General features: G+C 47.4%; 1 protein-coding gene across 7 annotated transcripts in view; it reads right to left on the bottom strand.

Moving 5' to 3' along the window:
* Nucleotides 1-17,983, bottom strand: part of CLEC16A (C-type lectin domain containing 16A) — a 215,440-nt gene that overhangs the window by 187,634 nt on the left and 9,823 nt on the right. For all 7 annotated transcript variants that reach the window (XM_058570052.1, XM_058570053.1, XM_058570051.1 and 4 more), the window contains exons 2-6: nucleotides 15,577-15,705; nucleotides 11,997-12,130; nucleotides 6,489-6,637; nucleotides 3,612-3,717; nucleotides 1,758-1,881 (exon numbers count right to left, since the gene is read on the bottom strand). In XM_058570052.1, coding sequence (XP_058426035.1) covers nucleotides 1,758-1,881; nucleotides 3,612-3,717; nucleotides 6,489-6,637; nucleotides 11,997-12,130; nucleotides 15,577-15,705 — 642 coding nt within the window. The remainder of the gene's footprint in view (nucleotides 1-1,757; nucleotides 1,882-3,611; nucleotides 3,718-6,488; nucleotides 6,638-11,996; nucleotides 12,131-15,576; nucleotides 15,706-17,983) is intronic.

The raw sequence follows: 17,983 nt of genomic DNA on the forward strand, positions 1-17,983 counted from the left end.
CAAATACATGCAGTAAAGCCTAATAGTAGGATGAGGACCTATAATCCCACAGCGCCCCTGAGCCCTGCACCATTATACACAGTGTTTTGCAAGCTTTTCCCCACTTAATATGATACTGGGAAAATTTTTCTTTAGTAGGATAGTTAATGCACTTGACTTTTTAAACCTTTAGTTTAAAAAATATCAAAGTAATGTATGCAGATGGGTTTAAAAATCAAATAGTACTGATAAGCTGGTAATAAAATCTAGCAGCTCCTGCCCCAGCCTCCCTTGCCCCTGCCCACTCTCCAGAGGAGGCAGTTTATAACTCTTCTAGTTGTTTCTGTGGATAGTTCCTCCCAAATTTCTATAAAACCTGTGAGGACCTCTATTTTGCGATTGAGCCATTCTAGATATTATGTATCGACCTCCTGTTATGACAGAACTCTGTGCGTTCCCTCCGCCCCTTCCCCCGATAGTCACAGCAACTGGTGTTGACACTGTCATAACCATTCACTGCAGAGCCAAAGAGAGCACTAGGAGCTCACGGCCTTCCTCATATAACTTTTTGTTCTTTCTAGAGTTAACTGTCTCATTATGTTTCACATCCACGACTGTTCATATCCATATGGGCCTTATTTTCCCAAATGCTCCGTCAGATCTGCCATCCACCCATCCTTGCTTCTTTCCCAATGTCGGAGCTATTATCCTCTCTCTCTAGGCCCCCTCCCTCTAGGAGACCTCTTTCCTGGGTCACTTTTATCATCCTGACCCCACCTAGGTGTGCCTCTCACCAGGTCTGTGCAAAGCTGTCACTCTGGGGCAGTGGTTCTCAGCCGATGGCGCTTTTGTCTTAAAGGAGAGATCTGGCAATGTCTGGAGACGATTGTGGTTGTCACAACTGGAAAAGGGGTGCTACTGGCATCTAGCAGGTGGAGGCACGGGATGCTGCTAAATGCCCTCCAGTGCACAGACCAGCCCCCACAGCAAAGGATTACCTGGTTCAAAAGATTGATAGTGCCGAGTGGGAGAAACCCTGCTCTGGAAAATTCATCACTCTAGGGCCCCAAACACCATCTTAATTTTTTTTTTTAACAGATTTACTGAGATATAATTCACACACCATAAAATTCACCCATTTAAATTATTCAATTTAATGGTTTTTAGTACATTCACAGAGTTGTCCAAGCATTATCATAATCAATTCTAGAACATTTTTATCCCCTCCCCCTAAAAAAGCCCTATACTCATAGGTAGTTGCTTCCCATTTACCCTCACAAACCCCCTCTTCCAGCCCTAGGAAACCACTAATCTACTATTTCTCTGGATTTGCCTGTTCTGGGAATTTCATATAAATGCAATGTGGTCCTTTGCATCTGGCTTCTTTCACTTAGCGTAATGCTTCCAAGGTTCATCCCTGGTGCAGCATGTGTCAGAACTACACTCCTTTTTATTGCTGAATACTATTCCACAGTATGCAATTACCACATTTGTCTACCCATCCACCAGCTGACGGATCATTTTCATCTTTTTATCAGCTGCCCAGCACTCCATCTATGGGTTTACTGAATTTACTTACCCTATTCCCCTCTGGGAGATATCTGAGTTGTTTCCAACTTTCCACTGTTATAAAAAGCGGAAAGGTGGGTGGAACCTTTTGGAGTATGGAAGTCCATATTCCACCTAGTTTTGTTCTAGTGCTTATTTTTTCTCGATGAAAATGGAATTCTCCCCTAACGACTCTGTCTACCTAATAAGCACCCCGGGAGGTCACTTACTCCTCATCAGTCTGTACACAGTTATCAAGTTCGATCACGTGGCTCCCGATGAACCAGACCAAATTGGAGAAGTAAGGAACAGCAGTTTTATCTCGGATATAGTGCAGCATGGCCTGGTTATCCACTGGGAAAATTCACAAAAGAAGAGAAAAAAAAGTCAAGCTACCAAAAATAACTTGTGGGATATTAAAAAAAAAAAAAAAAAAAAAAAAAATCCACAATGAAAAAGCCCTCTGCTATAATCTGAATCTTTTCTGTCTTTCCTGGAAATACTTGAAAATGGTTATCTTATTCATAAAATTATACTCATCAAGGCAGTTCTTATGCCATTTTGATAATTAATAAAATTAATTAATTGGGCTAAACATTAATAGTACATTAGAAAGCCTCCGTGTTAACAATGCGTTTAGCTAGACTACAATGAAAACTGTGCCATTTTCTGGCAAGTTTCCTGTATTTACATGTCAGGATAAGTTAAGGAAGCAGAAAACTAGAAGTAACTTACATGACACTGGAATAAGGAACACGGGAATCGCCATTGGAGGAAAGGCAAAGACAGACAACAGTTAGCAGGGTGAGGACCTGGGAAGGGGAGACAGCTGCTCAGAGGGGTGGAGAGCTAGGGCAGGAGGCATCTAAACTGAAAGACACAGGTTAGAGGAGAGCAGGAGAAATCAGAGAGCAAGAGGCGGCAGAACCACAGCTTGGACCAGGCCGCAAACTCAGAAGCCCGCCGGGCTGGCCGGTGACTCGGTGAGCACAGCCGGCAGGCCCAGCGTGTGAAGTGGGGCGCCTGGGCCTCGAGCTCAAAGACAGCAGCTGCTTCTCAACACCAGCTCACCAGTGCCCTGCAGGACTGTGGGCCCAGGATAGCCAAATCTACATTTTCAAGTGAGAAATCCAGATTTTTACCCAAGCTCTCCCAATTTTTAAATACTGACAATTACATATTTTTTCAAAAAATATCTAAGCCAATTAAAACATGTCTGAGGGCTGGATTCGGCTCTCAGGCCCTCAGTTTGCCACCCCTGCATGGGCCCCACTGGGCTCTTAGAAAGGCTCTTCAAGTTAACACCATCCCAGAACTAGACGGAAGTGAGTCCCTGAGGAGGTCCTGGCCCCTCCCAAGTAGGAGTCATCTCAGATAATAACATCCAATCTCATGAAGGTCAAAGCCCTTTGGTCCTTCAGAAAAGGGAGTCCCAGCTCTGGTGGGATGGATACAGGGGTAACAACCCCGGCGTTAGGCAGAAAAGGCATTGCCTTGGAGGGCAATTCCAGGTCGGGAACTCCTGTCCAGCCAGCCTTTGTGCTAGTGCGGGCAGGGAGCCGTGGAAGGGCTTTCTCCTGGAGGCAAGGTTTTGGGCATTAAGCACATCCTTGAAAGAAAAAAGGAGTTTGTTGGGCTTTGCAGCCGATGGAGAATCCAATACCGCCCCCTGCTGTTTGGACATGAAATGGTCTCATACGTGATTCAAAGATAACATACCTCCTGGCTGTACTGAAGCATATTTTACTAACATTTACAACTTTGCTTTATCTAATTATCACATGGCTGCTCCGAGTCCCAGCTGGGCCTCTCTTAGGACATTATGTCCTACTTCAGTGTATCAGCACTGAGTAAGACTTTAACATGCAGAACTGAGTGTGCACGGAGAAGGCAGCAGTACAAAAATTACGTAAGGGACCAGCTAAATGTTCACTGATTACAAGCCTTCCATGAGACATGCAACCCCGGCTATAATAAATGAGCTCCCTGTTACCTCCAGAGAATTGTATATATACATTCGTGGGAGCAAGCACGAGCTGTAAAGCTAGAAATCAGCTAAGGCCTGAGCTCACAAGGAAACTTACCTTTGTAAACGTTCAAAGTTATGGTTCTTACAGCAATTCTAACCATGCTTTCAGGATGATTGAAAAATTTGATGGCTTCTGTGTATAGGGCAAAGTCATTAGTGTGCTGAAACGAAAGATGTATCAAAAAGGAGTTACAAATCATAAGTAACACAAGGTAGGACAGGCTGCCCCCACCCTAGTTTTCTGAATCCTACTCGCAACTTCAGTGAAAGGCAAAAAACAGACAAACAAAATGTTATCCACGTGAACTTTAAGCCAGCAGTTCATTCCCAGCGGGGAATGTGGGAAGGGACGGGAAAGCGAGGCCATGGAAGAAATAGAGAAAGGTCCAGACGATGCCAGACCTTCAGGGTCCATGATCTGTTCCACCACTTCTTAGCTGTGTGATGTGATATTTCTAAGCCTCTGTTTCTTCATCTATAAAATGGGGATGATAATTCCCACTTCATGGTGGTTAGGATTAAACGAAATTATTTCAGACCCAGTGCTTACCCCGGTGCCTAATACCTAACAAGCACTCAGTAGTAATGCTAGCTGTTACTATTAGATGCTGCTTCAACTAGTCAAAGGCAAGTATAAAGTCGACTACATTTGGAATCTCTTTTGGCTATTATTTATTCCTCTATTTGGAAATACTAAAAGGGTAAACATTATCCTGGAGGAGGAGGGTCTCGGGAATCCTCTGACATTTAAAAGGGATCATTGGAACAGACCAAATCAGTTCAGAACCACAGAACTCCTCTGCCGGAGCCTTTAGAAAAAAGCACCACAGGACCTGGGCCTAGAGCTGCACAGTGGCGTGCTCTGCTGCCCTCTTCTGGCCAGTTTTCCCACCTGGCTCCAGATCAGGCTCTGAGGACACCCACAGGCAGTGAGGGCAGCGGGAAGAGGCAACCAGCAACCTCCAGCAAGGTGACACTGTCCTCAAAGGACAATGCCATTTTGAGCGCTAGAAGTCAAATGTAGCCTTAACAGGCGGTGGCTACTGTACTGGCCCACAAAATAGAGGAAACCAAGCCCACCTCAAAAAGGAGGCTCCACCACTCCTCTGGGGACCAGCAGGATGCTCTTCCAGAGGCATCACTCTGGCCCTAGAATCCCAGGGTTCTGCCCTCCTAGCCAGGTGCACAGGAGCCCAGCTGCCTCTGAGGGGAGGGAGAATCTGCCCCTCTCTGGTCTGAACTTGGCAGGTGGGTTTTCTTCCACCTGAGAGCCTCTGGGAGGATGCTCATGTCGTCCATCTGGCCCCTGGGCACATTTAATGAGTACCAGGTACTGGGCCACACAATGTTAATTTTTCAAACTGCCACATATTTTGTGGCTGGCAGCTAGCACTTCTCCTGAGGCCAGCTCTTCCCCACTACTAATCTAGACTAAAAAAATCAAGGTTCAGCCACTGTTGCCACATCATATGGGGACAGCCAGATGGGTTTTGTCTAAACTTAGATGATATGTTTGGGACTCTGGTCTGACTTCAAATACAGGCTGTGCCGCACCAATCAGAAGACACCTACTACACAAACAGCACGTGGCTCTGTGGTCGCTGGTCTCCAAGATGGCCCAGTGATCCTCACCTCCTGTATTCACACACTGTGCCGTCCTCTCCCACACCAAATCACGGCTGGCCTGTGTGGCCTAAAGAATACGGTAGAGGTGATGGTGTGTGGTTCTGAGGCTGGGTCATAAAAGGCATTACAGCTTGCCTTGGTCTCCTGGATCATTCGTTCTAGGGGAAGCCAGCCACCAAGCCGTGAGGACACTCAATGGCCCCTGGAGAAGCCTATGTAACCGAGGCCTCCCGCCAATGGCCAGCACTGACTGGTCAGCCGTACAAGGGATCCACCTTGGAAGCAGATCCTCCAACCCTAATCCAGCCTTCAGACGACTGTATCCTCATGGGAGACTGAGCCAGAACTGCCCTGCCAGGCTGCTCCCAAATTCCAGACACACTGTGCTGCAATAAATGTGACACAATTTGACCAGTAAGATAGATGAAGTCTGCTGGGAGCCTTCTGGGAAAGAAGAGTTTTTTTGGAAATTAAAAAGGGACAAGAAGGAAAGTGATCTCATCAGGTTTTTTGGCAGGGGCATGTGAGTATGTGATGTCTGGAGCTGATGCAGCCATTCTGAGACCATGAGGAGTCAAGCCTGAGGACAGCAGCCAACTGTACGGTCAGCAGAGCAGAAAAATGGAAAAGCCTGGGTCCTTGATGAGCCACAGGATGAACCAGGCCCAGGACAACTGGCCTCTGTACCTTTTGGTATGTAAGATAAATTTACCTTATTGTTCAAGCTCTTTTTAACTGTGAGAACAACAGCAATTTATTTATTTAAGTTGCTAGTAATTCTCCCAAGGCATACAAGGACCGTTAGCTTGTAAAGAATAGCAATGGCTACGATCTTAATGAGCCAAGCACACACTAGGTGCTTTGAGGACATCATCTCCTTTCACTCAATCTCTGGAAAAGCCTACAAGGTATATATTATCATCGGCATTTTTCAGATGAGGAAACTGAGGCTCAGAGGACTGGGACTTCTCTCAGGGCACACAGCAGGGAAAGCTGTGGTCTGACTGGAGTTCCTGTTTTTTCCCATGGGGCAACACGAGCCCAAGTCAATTTCCAGGCACTTCCCCTCCCTGCCAAGTATAACACTCTCAGGTAGCACAAACCGAATTTTACATTAAAAATAGAGAGGTAACTTCTTAAATAAAAAAAAATTTTAAGCATGCCAAGGTCAAACAGAGTTGCTGCGAAAATCAGGAAACAGCAAGTGTGTAAGTACTTCGTCAACAGACACAAGGCCCCTCAGATGGACGGTGCTGCTCTACCCAGCCAGCTTCCCACCCGAACGCACCCTCTGGCAGTTACTTACCTCGTTATAAAAGAAATGGACAGTGTGGTTGTTGAGTTTTAACGAAAGTGTTTTCAGGAACGATATATAATATGCCATAATCTCCTCATCGGAAAAATCAAACTTATGGACAATGATAGAATTTACATAGTTATTAGAGAGCAAATAATCTAGAGGGAGAAAAAACAAAGGAAAACAGGTTAATTCATGCTGGAGGAGAGAGAGCAGAGAAGTCGGGCAGGGAGCAGCTGATCCTGTGGAGGGACTAGACCCAGTGGAGCTTCTGGGTGAGTGGGGTTGAACAAGCTAACAGGGAGGCCCTTAACCTTTAACCAGCAAAGGAATCACCCACTCTGCACAGCCACTAGAAAGTTCAAGAGCAATGCCAGAGAAAAGCCCAAGCCACCCTCCCTCCCACACCAAATAGAAAAGAACCCTTGAACATGTTCTTTCGTTGCTGGAAAGTTCAGCATAGAGCTGGGGGTGGGGCAGCTGAGTTGGTGCGTGGGCGGTTTCTCACTCCACCCACGGATGAGGGTAAAAAGTGCTGCATTTTATAAAAAGCTGCCCTGTTTTGCCATCAAGAGTCACCCTGTCATCCCTGAATGCCACAAAGGGCTACGCATGGTTTTTTTCTCCCTATATAGCAACGTGATTTCATAAAAGCCACTTCATGCTGAACCTCCACTCCACGCCCAGGACCAGGCTGAGCGCTTTACACAATAATTAATCACCATGACAATACTGCACAGTAGGTCTCATTCCTCTCATTTTGTGGATGAGTAAAAAAAAAAAAAAGCTCAGAGAGGTTGATTAATTTGCCTGAGGACACAGAGACAGTGAGTCACAAAGACGGATTCGAACTCAGGTCTGATGTCAAAGCCTGTGTTAATATCATGCAGTAATGGGGGCCAACAATGAAAACTGGGTGATGCAGGCCTGGGGGCACTGGGGCCAACTGGAGAATGGCCACCCCTCCAAGCTCCCAGCCCCTGGCCCCTGCAGAAACGAGAGCTTCCGACCGTGCAAGGGAAGCTGGAAAATACAGATCTTAATGCTGCATCTCCTGATCTTGAAACGTCGGCCACTAGATCAACTCGTTTTTAAAGCTGTGCTGGCCATCAAAAACAGGTCTATAGCCCAGCTGCAGCCCATGGGCCCGCAGTTCGAAATCTCAGTGTTGGGCCCTTGCCCAACGGATACGTTCTCTGAGTCCTTATCAGCCAGGCTGCAAAGCAGGCGCTGCTGTCCCCACTGTCTGTCCTTGGGTGGCCAGTCTGTGAGCTCTGATCATCCTGCCTGCCTCCCCACAAAGGGCTAAACGCAGACCGGGATCAACACCTGCACCTACAGGCAGACACGGGAGGCAGTGGAGCCAAGTGGTTCCGATTCTCCTTACTCAAAGTCTGGTCCTCGGACCGGCAGCACAGCTGCACCTGGAGTTTGTCAGATGTGCATAATCTTGGGCCCCAGCCCCGACCTCAGATCTCTGGGGGTGGCCCGACAGGGCTTCCCATCACGCTCGTGTTTGAGAGGCACTGGGTTTGAACATGTGCCTCTGCCACTTTCTAGCTGGGTGACCTTGGCAAGCTACCTACCCTCCCCACTCCCCAGTTTCCTTGTCTGAAAACTAGAATGACAGTGCCTTCCTCACAGGCTGTTGTGAGGATTAAAGGAGATAATGCACAAAAAGCACCAAGGATGGCGAGGGGCACAAAGGCAGCACTCAGTGATGCTAGATGCCATTCTTCTTACTATCACCTGGGGATTCCTCATCTCTGCCACCATATTCCCAGGACTGAATACTGCTGCTCTTGGGTGAATCAGAAATAAACCATTAAGTTATTTGGTGCCAAAGAGTTACCTAACGTAGGCCAAAGCATTACTAAAAAGGCTGCAGTCACCAAAAACAACACAAAGAGCCATCCAGAAGCACGGGACCGTGAGAGGGGCCACAGCCGGGCCCTCCTCCAAAGCCAGCTCTCTGGGAAGGCCACTGCGTTCAGAAAAGCACACTGAGTGTTCACGGAGCAGGCTGTGCAGACAGGCCGTGAAGTCTGCAGTCTTAGAATGGTTTTCAAAATCTCCTGATTATAACAATTCTTGAGGCAGATCCTAGAGCCTGCTCCAACAGAGGTGGCAGTGGGTCTGAGGTGGGTCCTAAGAATTTGACTGTGTTTACAAATGAGGTTTCACGTATCACAAATCTGAAGCGTACAGCCTGACACACATAGAGATGTATACACATGTGAACCTTAAGTCCACGTACCTATGTACATAGATGCATACACACCTCACAAATCCTAGGTGTCCAGCTTGATGAATTTTTGCAAGTACACACGCTGTGTAAGCACCACCCAGATCAGACAGCGCACACTCCTAGCTCCACAGGAGGCTCCCTCACATCCTGCCCGGTCATGACCCCCTCTCCAAACGCAACCCCTAGTCTGACTCTATCACCATAGACTCACTTTGCCTGTTCTGGACCTTCATAGACATGGAGTCACACGGTGTGCACGCCTCTTGCGTCTGGCCTCTCACGCATCACCACATCTGAGAGTTATCCATGTGCTTCACCCTTTTTTCTTTTTGCTATATAGTATTGCATTCTTTGAATAGCCCACAATCTACACACCCAGAATCTAAACTTGCAACAAGCAGCCAGGTGATGCAGAGGCCTAGAGCACTTCCTCTCCATTCTGTCACTGTGGCTGTGGTTGGGGATGAATGGGCTGGCAGAAGAAGGACAGTTGGGACGTCATGTTGAGCCCTATTGTGACTGGTTAGTGCCTTCTGGGCCACCAGAGGCACAGATGCCTATGCTGGCAGCTTCAGATGTGCAACCGTGAGCCTCTCGGCTGCAATCTCGAGCTGGAAAAGCCACACGCTCCAATCATTCCCCAGCGGGGACTTTTCCAGGGCCTCCACGTAATGACTCCGTGGGTGGCAGGAGCCACCATGGGGGCAGCAGAGGCGCCTCTATTATTCGGCTGGGATTTTTCTACTACCCCCTCACTGTGTGGCCGACTTTCTGTGGTATCCTTTTCTAATAAACTCAGGAGTCTGTAAGTAATCTCAGTCTCTCGGGCCTTCTCTCACTTAGGTCACCAAACCCAACAGGCAACAGGTGCACTCATGAAATGGCTGCTTGTAATAGTGAAAATCCGGAAACCACCTAAATGTCCATGGTCAGGTTAAAGAAGTTATGGCCCAGCAAGATGCAGCTCTTAGACCCAACTAGGGATGCATGAATGGACAATATGAAAATCTCCCATACGTGGGTAGGCTGGGAGAAAATGAAGCCAACAGCAAAATAGCATGTGTCCACTGAACTGAGATTCTACAGAACTTTTGCTTTCTCTATTTTTGTAATATTCCATTTTTCATTGTTGTTTTATAATGAGGACATTTTCTTTCTATAATTAGAAAATAAAAATAAAAGCAAAAGTCATCTATCCTTCTCATCCCCCTCCCATAAATCCAAGTTCTGAAAAAGGCAGTGATTTCTGCTGCTTTTGTGGGGCTTCTAAAAGCGCTCTGGTGAATTCCCCATAGAGCCAGTGGCAGCTGCCTGGGTTTCTTATAGCATGGCACCCTTTTTAGTCACAGTACAAGAAAAGCCATGTGAGCCAGAAACCTCAGAATTTTTAATTGTCCCAACCCCTGTCTTCAATCCTGTAGTCCTGTGGCTAGCTGGGCTTAGAAAGGGTCACCAGAGAACAGACCTTGGGGGGAACACTGGATTCGATGATAAAACCAGCTCTTCTGGACACTTCCATCTGCCAGACTCCATGCTATGCTCTGCATACCCGCTGTCACACTTAATCCTCGAACTACTCTATTCCCCAGGTACTGGTATTATCCCCACCTCACAGATGCAGAAACTGCAAGGTGGAGAGTTCACTCCCCAGAGCCCACGTTGGGGGTATGTGGCAGAACTAGGCCTGGGACCTGGGACCTGGGACTTGAGTCCAGGGCCTGTGCCACTGAGCTGGGTCTTCCCCTCTCGGAGTTTTCAGAAACCGCATGCAATTCATATCCAGCGTAACAAACACTGATAACAAGGGAAACCACTTAGGAGAGTGAGTCAACTCACATTTGTCAACTCAGATTCATCGGGAAGGGCAAGGAGAGTACCTGGGGCAGCAGCACCACCTAGTGGCCGCTTCCGAGAGCCACCATTCAGCAGCTCTCTGACCTCTCTCTCCTTCCCCCTGAGGAGCAACGATACCTCCCCTACCTCCTTCCACCCACCAGAAACATTTTTCAAACCTGCCTTGGGGACCCAGAGCCTGTCTTTAACATAGAAATCCGGTCACTTGTCTTCTCTTCCCTACTTTCTGCGGACAGGGCCTGGGCCTTGGTGTAGTCATCTTGGGATAATAAAGCTTGTGGTCAAGCCCCGAGGATTAGGAGCTAGACCGGGGTTTCTTACCCTCGGCACTGTGGACATTTGGGGCCAGATGATCCTTTGCTGCAGGAGCTGTCCTGTGCATTGTGGGAGGTGCAGCAGCATCCCTGGCCTCACCCACTAGATGCCAGTGGCAACACGCCCCCATCTGGAGGCAACACACCAAGAATGTCTCCAGACATTGACAAACATCTGCTGGGGGCACAATCACCCCCAGTCGAGGACACTGAGCTAACTCACCTGGGCTGAAACCCCTTCTCAATTCAGGCCTTGCTAGAGCTGTCACTTTGGGCCGCGCCTCGGACACTCCGGGGGTTCATGAGGACACCGACCACACCTGCCTCTCAGGGTGATGGTTTCAGATGAAGAACCCGGGGCTTAGTGAGGGCAGGGAACAAGCTCCAAGGCACACACTTGCCAGGCGGGCAGCCGTCTGAAGCAGGCCAGCCAGGCCCCAAAGCCCACGCCCCTGCATGCTCCTCAGCCGAGCTCTTCCTCACATGCGGCTCCCAATGTTTATTCATTGGCCCATTATTCAGTGACCCCAACTTTTTAATAACAAATCTGAAGAAGAAACGCAAACACCCCCGGAATCGTTCAGCAGAAGGGGCTCTCTCTTAGCCCTTCACAGTAGTCCACCACGCAGGGATAAACCTGGTGTTATAGATGAACTGCTTGCCCCGAAATTCCTATGTTGCAGCCCTAACCCCTAATGTGATGGTGTTTGGAGACAGGGCCTTTAAGGAGGTAATTAAAGTTAAATGAGGTCATAGGGTGGGGCCCTAATCCAATAGGACTGATGTCCTTACAAGAAAAGGAAGAGACACCAGAACTCTCTCTGTGTGTGCACAAAGGAAAGACCACGTGAGAACACAATGAGAAAGCAGCCATAGTAAACCAGAAACCAACCCTGCCAGCACCTTGATCTTGGACTTCTAGCCTCCAGAAAACAAATTCCTGTTATCCAAGCCACCCAGTCTGGGGTACTTGGCCACAGCAGCCCAAGCACACTAAGACACGGTAAGCACAGACATTCAAAAAACAACATGAAAACCATGCCAAACCACACGCTGCTGATGCTCAGCAGTGCAGAGGCAGGTGTCGAGGATGGTCCTTACAAAGTGAGGTCTCGTGACTGATGTTCTCAAAGAGGATGTTCAAGGTCTGCAGCAGCTGAACACACACGTAGCGGCCAGATTTCTGCCGCAGGATGTTCAAGAAGAAAACAAACATGTTCTTCTCCAGGAAGAAGCTGGGGAGAGAACGGGAAAGCGTCAGTGGTTTGCTTCCACACGTGGAAATCCAAATCCTCCTCCTGTGACATGCACAGCACACGTGTGTACCTCCCCAAAGGCATCCAAGGAGCAGTGAGATCATGCCACTGCACGGCCTAGGCTTCCGTGCTATCCAGCTCCCACGATCCCCTCTTCCACCAGGTAACATGCAACCTTTGGAGCTCTCTTCCCAGAATGAGAGAACAGTTCTGATGCCAGGAAGCAGTGAACTAGATTTGTGACAGAATGTGAAAGATCTTTACCTACTAAATGATTACATAGTAATCTATGCTTATAAACCCGACAAGCAGCATTTTCCATCAAATATTTTATATCCTTAGTTTTCCTTATTAAGCTTCTTTTCTTTCCTCTCCATACCTTTGAGTGTTAACCAACAACAACTAGAATTCCCTACAAACGGGCAAGAAAACACTGAATTTAAAACAGTTTTGGTTTTTCAAATTGTCAAGTTTGCAGCTTCCATATCTGGGGAAAAAGAACTGGAAGGAAACTGAAGGTGCTAACGTGGTGGTGAGACCCTAGGCAGTCCCCGTGTCTGCTTTTGAAGGCTTTCTTGTTCTGAACAGGACATCTGTCTGTATGCAGCCTGGGGGCACTGACTTTTGGGGGTACACGTTGGCTCTTTTAGTCTTGAAAAGGAGACAAAACCCTCTAATGCCCTTCTGGAAAGAAAGAAAGAGATGTTTCCAGTTATGTATCCTCTGTATTCAAGCTAAGAATAGAGAACCTCCCATTTGGGACAGTGGGCAGAAACCCCCACAGTCGCGTGTGTCTGCTGGTTGACTTAGTTCTGGGTGTCTCTCGCCCCTCGGCTGTCAGCTCCACAGGGCCGGCTCACGGGCTGCACAACCTCTGTCTGAATCCATGAAAGGGTAAATGAATGAACAAATGACCTAAACAAAGACCCCTAAAACCCTTGCCAACTCTGATTCTGAGAGCCATTCATGCTGACCCCTAGAATATTTCTATCATTTGACTTATTCTGTTTACCTTATCTACCAAGTATCACCCAAGCTCACTGTGGCACAGTGACCAACTCAGGAACTTTTTAAAATGCCTGGACCTAGACCCTGCCCAGGGAGCCATTCCCTAGGTCTAGGGTGAAGTCCAAGAGCCTGGATTTTTTAAAACTCCTTAGGGGAGTGGGGGGGCTCCTTGGAAAAATGACGAATTCTAGGGCTGGGATAGGGAAAATAGAAGATGAGCCTGGAGCATCTTATAGTGCCACAAAGTCAGGGAGTGCTCAAAAGACAAAAGATGGGGGCCTGTCAAAGGGACACAGGAACCAACCTGAAAGAGCTCCCAACACCCAGAGCTGGAACAAATTGAGCAATAAAGCAAATAACACAGTATTGGATTATAATCCAAAGTATAAAATAAATATCCATGATTCCTTATTGATATAAATAAATGATTGCATAAATAATAAATGGGGAGAAGAAACAAACCTTCCACACAGAAGAATTTCAAGGAATATATGTAGATACTGCCCCCTTCCAGAAGGTGAAGCTTAATTCCTATGCCCACAGGTGGGCTAGACTTAGTGACTCACTTTCAAAGAACAGGGTAGGGAAAGGGGAAAAAAGTAACTTTATAGTAGAAAAACCTGGCAGACACCACCTTAACCAAGTGATGAGGTTAACATCACCAGGAATCATGTCGACATCATGAATGCTGATGTGATGGGATGAGAAGGGCCCTTCACCTCTGTGGCGTTCTTCCCCATAACCCCCAGCCTAATCATGAGAAAAACATCAGAGAAACCTAGATTGGGGGACATTCCACAGGACACCTGGCCAGTACTTCTCAAACGATCAAGGTCATGGAAAACAAGAGAAGACTAAAAAACTGCCACAGACCAGAGAAAACTGGGGAGACGTGACAACTAAACGCACTGTGGGAGCCTGGATTGGGATCCTAGGGCAGAAAGAGGATATTAATGGAAAAACTGGTGAAATCCAAATCAGGTCTGAAGTTTACTTGATAGTAATGCACCAATGTTAGCTTTTCAGTTTTGACAAATGCACCCTAGTCATATAAGATACTAACAATGGGGGCAGCAGGATGAGGGGTATATGGGAACTCTCTGTACTATCCTCACAACTTTTCTGTAAATCTAAAATTATTCTGAAATAAAAAATGTATTAAAAACAAATTCTCTTGGGGATTCTGTTGGGCGGCCATTTAAGAATCACTGGGCCTCTAACAGCTCAGTAGTTTTTCCAAGATGACAGATGGACTAAGAAAGTCCCTTCTAGTAAAGGCGGACATAGTTTCTAATCTTTAACCCCAAGGTCTTTCTCATTTCCAAAAACAGATACCAACCAGCCAATGAGCCAACAAATTCTCCACGGATCCTTAAAGGAAGCTAGTCCCGTTTATAAGCAACACCTCACTTTATTACAACGTTCTCCTTTGGGGATCACGGCCAGTGCCACAGGTTTGCATTTCTAAGAGTTTCCATTTTCTGCTACTTTATCTTAGATAATCTTACAGATGAAAATATAGAGCTATCCAGAAAATCAGGATATCTAATAAGAAGACAGGTTGGAAATGGAACACCTTTATTTATTTTAAATGGGTTTTTAAGTAGCCTCAATACTTAAAATTGAGATTATTTTATATAAAAATAAAATCTGTGTTTGGTGGTTGTCATAAGCCGAATCCTTCTGCACTCAGACATTAAGACAGGTCTACTGGGAAAGGAGTTCATGGTTTGCAGCCTTTGCTTTTTAACGGTCCAACAGGGACACGTTTTTAAATTATCATTTGCTAACATTTCTTGAGTGCCTACTCTGTACCAGGCACGAGGCAGGGAACTTGCTTTCCTTTAAAGAGGAGGAAACGGAGGTTGGCCTAAGATTGCTCATCTAGGAAGTACGAGGATGAGGAGAAACCCCTTCATGGGCTCTGGGTGTGAGCCACTGCTTCACCACTTACCAACTCTGTGACCCCAGGCAAAGATGGGGACAACCACAGGGCCCCACCTGGGGTAGCTGGGAGACTGAGATGGATTATCTCATCGAGAGCTCGGCACTGTGCCTGCCCACCAGGAAAGACACTATATGTCAGCCCTCAGTGTCTCCCCCGGGGCCTTTCAGGTCACTTAGAATCTAACTACCCAGGACATTTTCTCCTTCCTTCGGGAAGATAATCAGACACTACTTGGAAAATTATCTATGATGTTTTCAGACTTTCTAAAGATACTCATTTCCATAACTTCCCCATTTTCAGCTTGCATTTCTACAGTGTTTCAAGGACATTTTATATAGATAGATATCCGTGCAAGACCCAACTGGCATCAAATCCTGACATCATCAGGGATGACTCATGATACACATTTAGAAAAATATTCAAAGGAAGAAGAAGAATCAAAAAACAGAAAACCATTAGAAACCCTTACTCAAATACGGAGCTGTCATTCTGATCTCCCCAAATCAGGATCTCGGTGATGGAACGGATGGTTTCCACTAGCAGGTTCCGGTTCTGTTCTGTGACTGTGGTGTTTTTGGTCAAAACGTGGTACAGATACCTGAGAGAAAGGGAAGAAAATTAAAGATTACCAACTGAAATGCAAGCCAGGTTCAAGGACCTCTAGCAACATTTGGGGGACAACTTGGCTGTGCTTTTTCAGATTCGGTTAGCACAATTCCCATTCAGATGAGTCATAACTCACCACCCAAGAAAGATGGCAGACAATGCTTGGAATGTCAAATAACCAGGGAACCCAAACTGAGGCAAGAGAATCGTCAAGCTCTTAAAGACAGCCACCCTCACTCCAGTGTGCAAGAGAATCTCCTGGAGAGCTGGATGAAGCAGGGGCTGCAGGAGCCCACCCGGAGATTCAGATTCAGCAGAACTGAGGGAAGACCAGGCACGGGCCTTTTCACACCCTCCCCAGGTGAGTCTGGTGCCAGTGGAGCAAGTGGAGACACAGAGCTCAAGGCCGAATGCCCAAATAAGACCTGCAGTCAGGTTGATACAGGCATTCAGAGAGGTGGTCACAGATTAGGGAGGGTAGGTCCCAAAACCAGTGGCTGGGCAAAAATCACGTGCAATCAAGATTACCCTAGGAATGCCCATAATCCCCCATAAAGTACAGAACGCACATCAGAACTGATGGCTCAAATGAACTGGGTGGCTCGCAGTTCAAGGGCACCACTTGTATTTACTGAGTACAGATTACAGTTAAGTGAGCTTGCGAGGCTGTGGCACTGTATTTCACCCACCCAGATGTGCCTGGAAGGCCTGTGCTGCTCCAGATCTGTGCCATCCCCGGGGGCAGAGACAGATAGGCCCAGTCCAGTCCTCAAGGCCCTCTGCTGGCGGTGCGGGCAACCAAAAGAATTGCTGAGGCCAGTCCTGAGCCGTGTGGGGACCGGTAGCCTGGCCGGATGCCCTGGGAGTGCCGCCTGACACAGCTTTTAAGAGACCGTCCCCAAGCCCAGAGACTGAGATAACTCAGCTGATATGGCTTGGGAAGGAAAAAGGGACACCAAGAGGGAGTGACTCAGGAAAAGCCACCTCCTGACTTCTTTTATGGCCACCTTCAGTTTGGGGGCAGGGGCTGCTGAGAGCAAGGCAGGGAAAGATTAGATAGGATCATCCCATCGAAAATCTCTAAAAATGGTTAGGATATAAAGAGGGAGAACCTCGGGCTGGCCCCGTGGCTTAGCGGTTAAGTGTGCGCGCTCCGCTGCTGGCAGCCCGGGTTCGGATCCCGGGCGCGCACCGACGCGCCGCTTCTCCAGCCATGCTGAGGCCGCGTCCCACATACAGCAACTAGAAGGATGTGCAGCTATGACATACAACTAAGTACTGGGGCTTTGGGGGAAAATAAATAAATAAAATTATTAAAAAAAAAAAAGTGGGAGAACCTCGCACACAGAATAAGGAGCAATCTGCTGCTTTAGGGGGCTGAGTTTTATTTATTAATATTGTTCCTGTTTGTTATATTTTAAAGACACAGTATAATCAGTCATTTAATCATTTAATAAATTTAATTAAAATTGCTTGCAACTTTTAATATGCAATAACTAGAACAGCTCTCCAAAAATAGAAATCTCCACCATTTGTGCCCAAATCTACTGGCAGAGCTGCACATGGGAATGCGAGGCCAGTTTCCCTCCGTGATAAGGTAACTACACAGCACGGAACCACCCTGGGATGAATCTATGTCTCCATCTCACCTCGAGTGCATCTTCTCCAAAAGACTCAAAGAGCAGAGTTTTTCAAATTGTGGTTCGCAGGCCTCCTGCATCAGAATTGCCTGTTTAAATTACAGATTCTAGCTCCCCACCTCAGACCCATGGAATCTGGCTCCTGGGTGCAGGGCCCCAAATTTGCATTTTGAACGAGCCCTCACTGAAGTTTCAGAGCCACTGCCTCACCCACTCCGTGGCCATCAGTGACACTGTCCACGCAGTCCACAGTACGCCCCATGCCCTGCTGTGACAGGCACTGCAGGCAGCGTGGGGAGCGGCAGATTCTCCCAGTCTGGTGTTTCCTTCTGTGGAGAGGACACACCCATTAGCATCCCACATCCCACTCCTGGCCCAGTAGGAGACAGCGACCTGGGTGAGTGGGTCTGCTCCAAGACCCCCAATAGGGATAGGAGAGTTTAAAATCTTTAAGACCAGCCCAGACTTCTATTCACTGTGCTTTCCTGATGCCCTGACCAACCAGCAAACTCATACTCATATGTCAAAACCCAGCTCAGGCATCTCTTGGTGAAGCCTTCCGTAAAGAACCTCCCACCCTCCTGCTGGAGTGGATTTGTCTGTCTTCTCCTCTCTGGCACCTCTGTACCC

The sequence above is a fragment of the Diceros bicornis genome, chromosome 26, assembly GCF_020826845.1.
Source record: "Diceros bicornis minor isolate mBicDic1 chromosome 26, mDicBic1.mat.cur, whole genome shotgun sequence".
NCBI classification, from domain to species: Eukaryota; Metazoa; Chordata; class Mammalia; order Perissodactyla; family Rhinocerotidae; genus Diceros; species Diceros bicornis.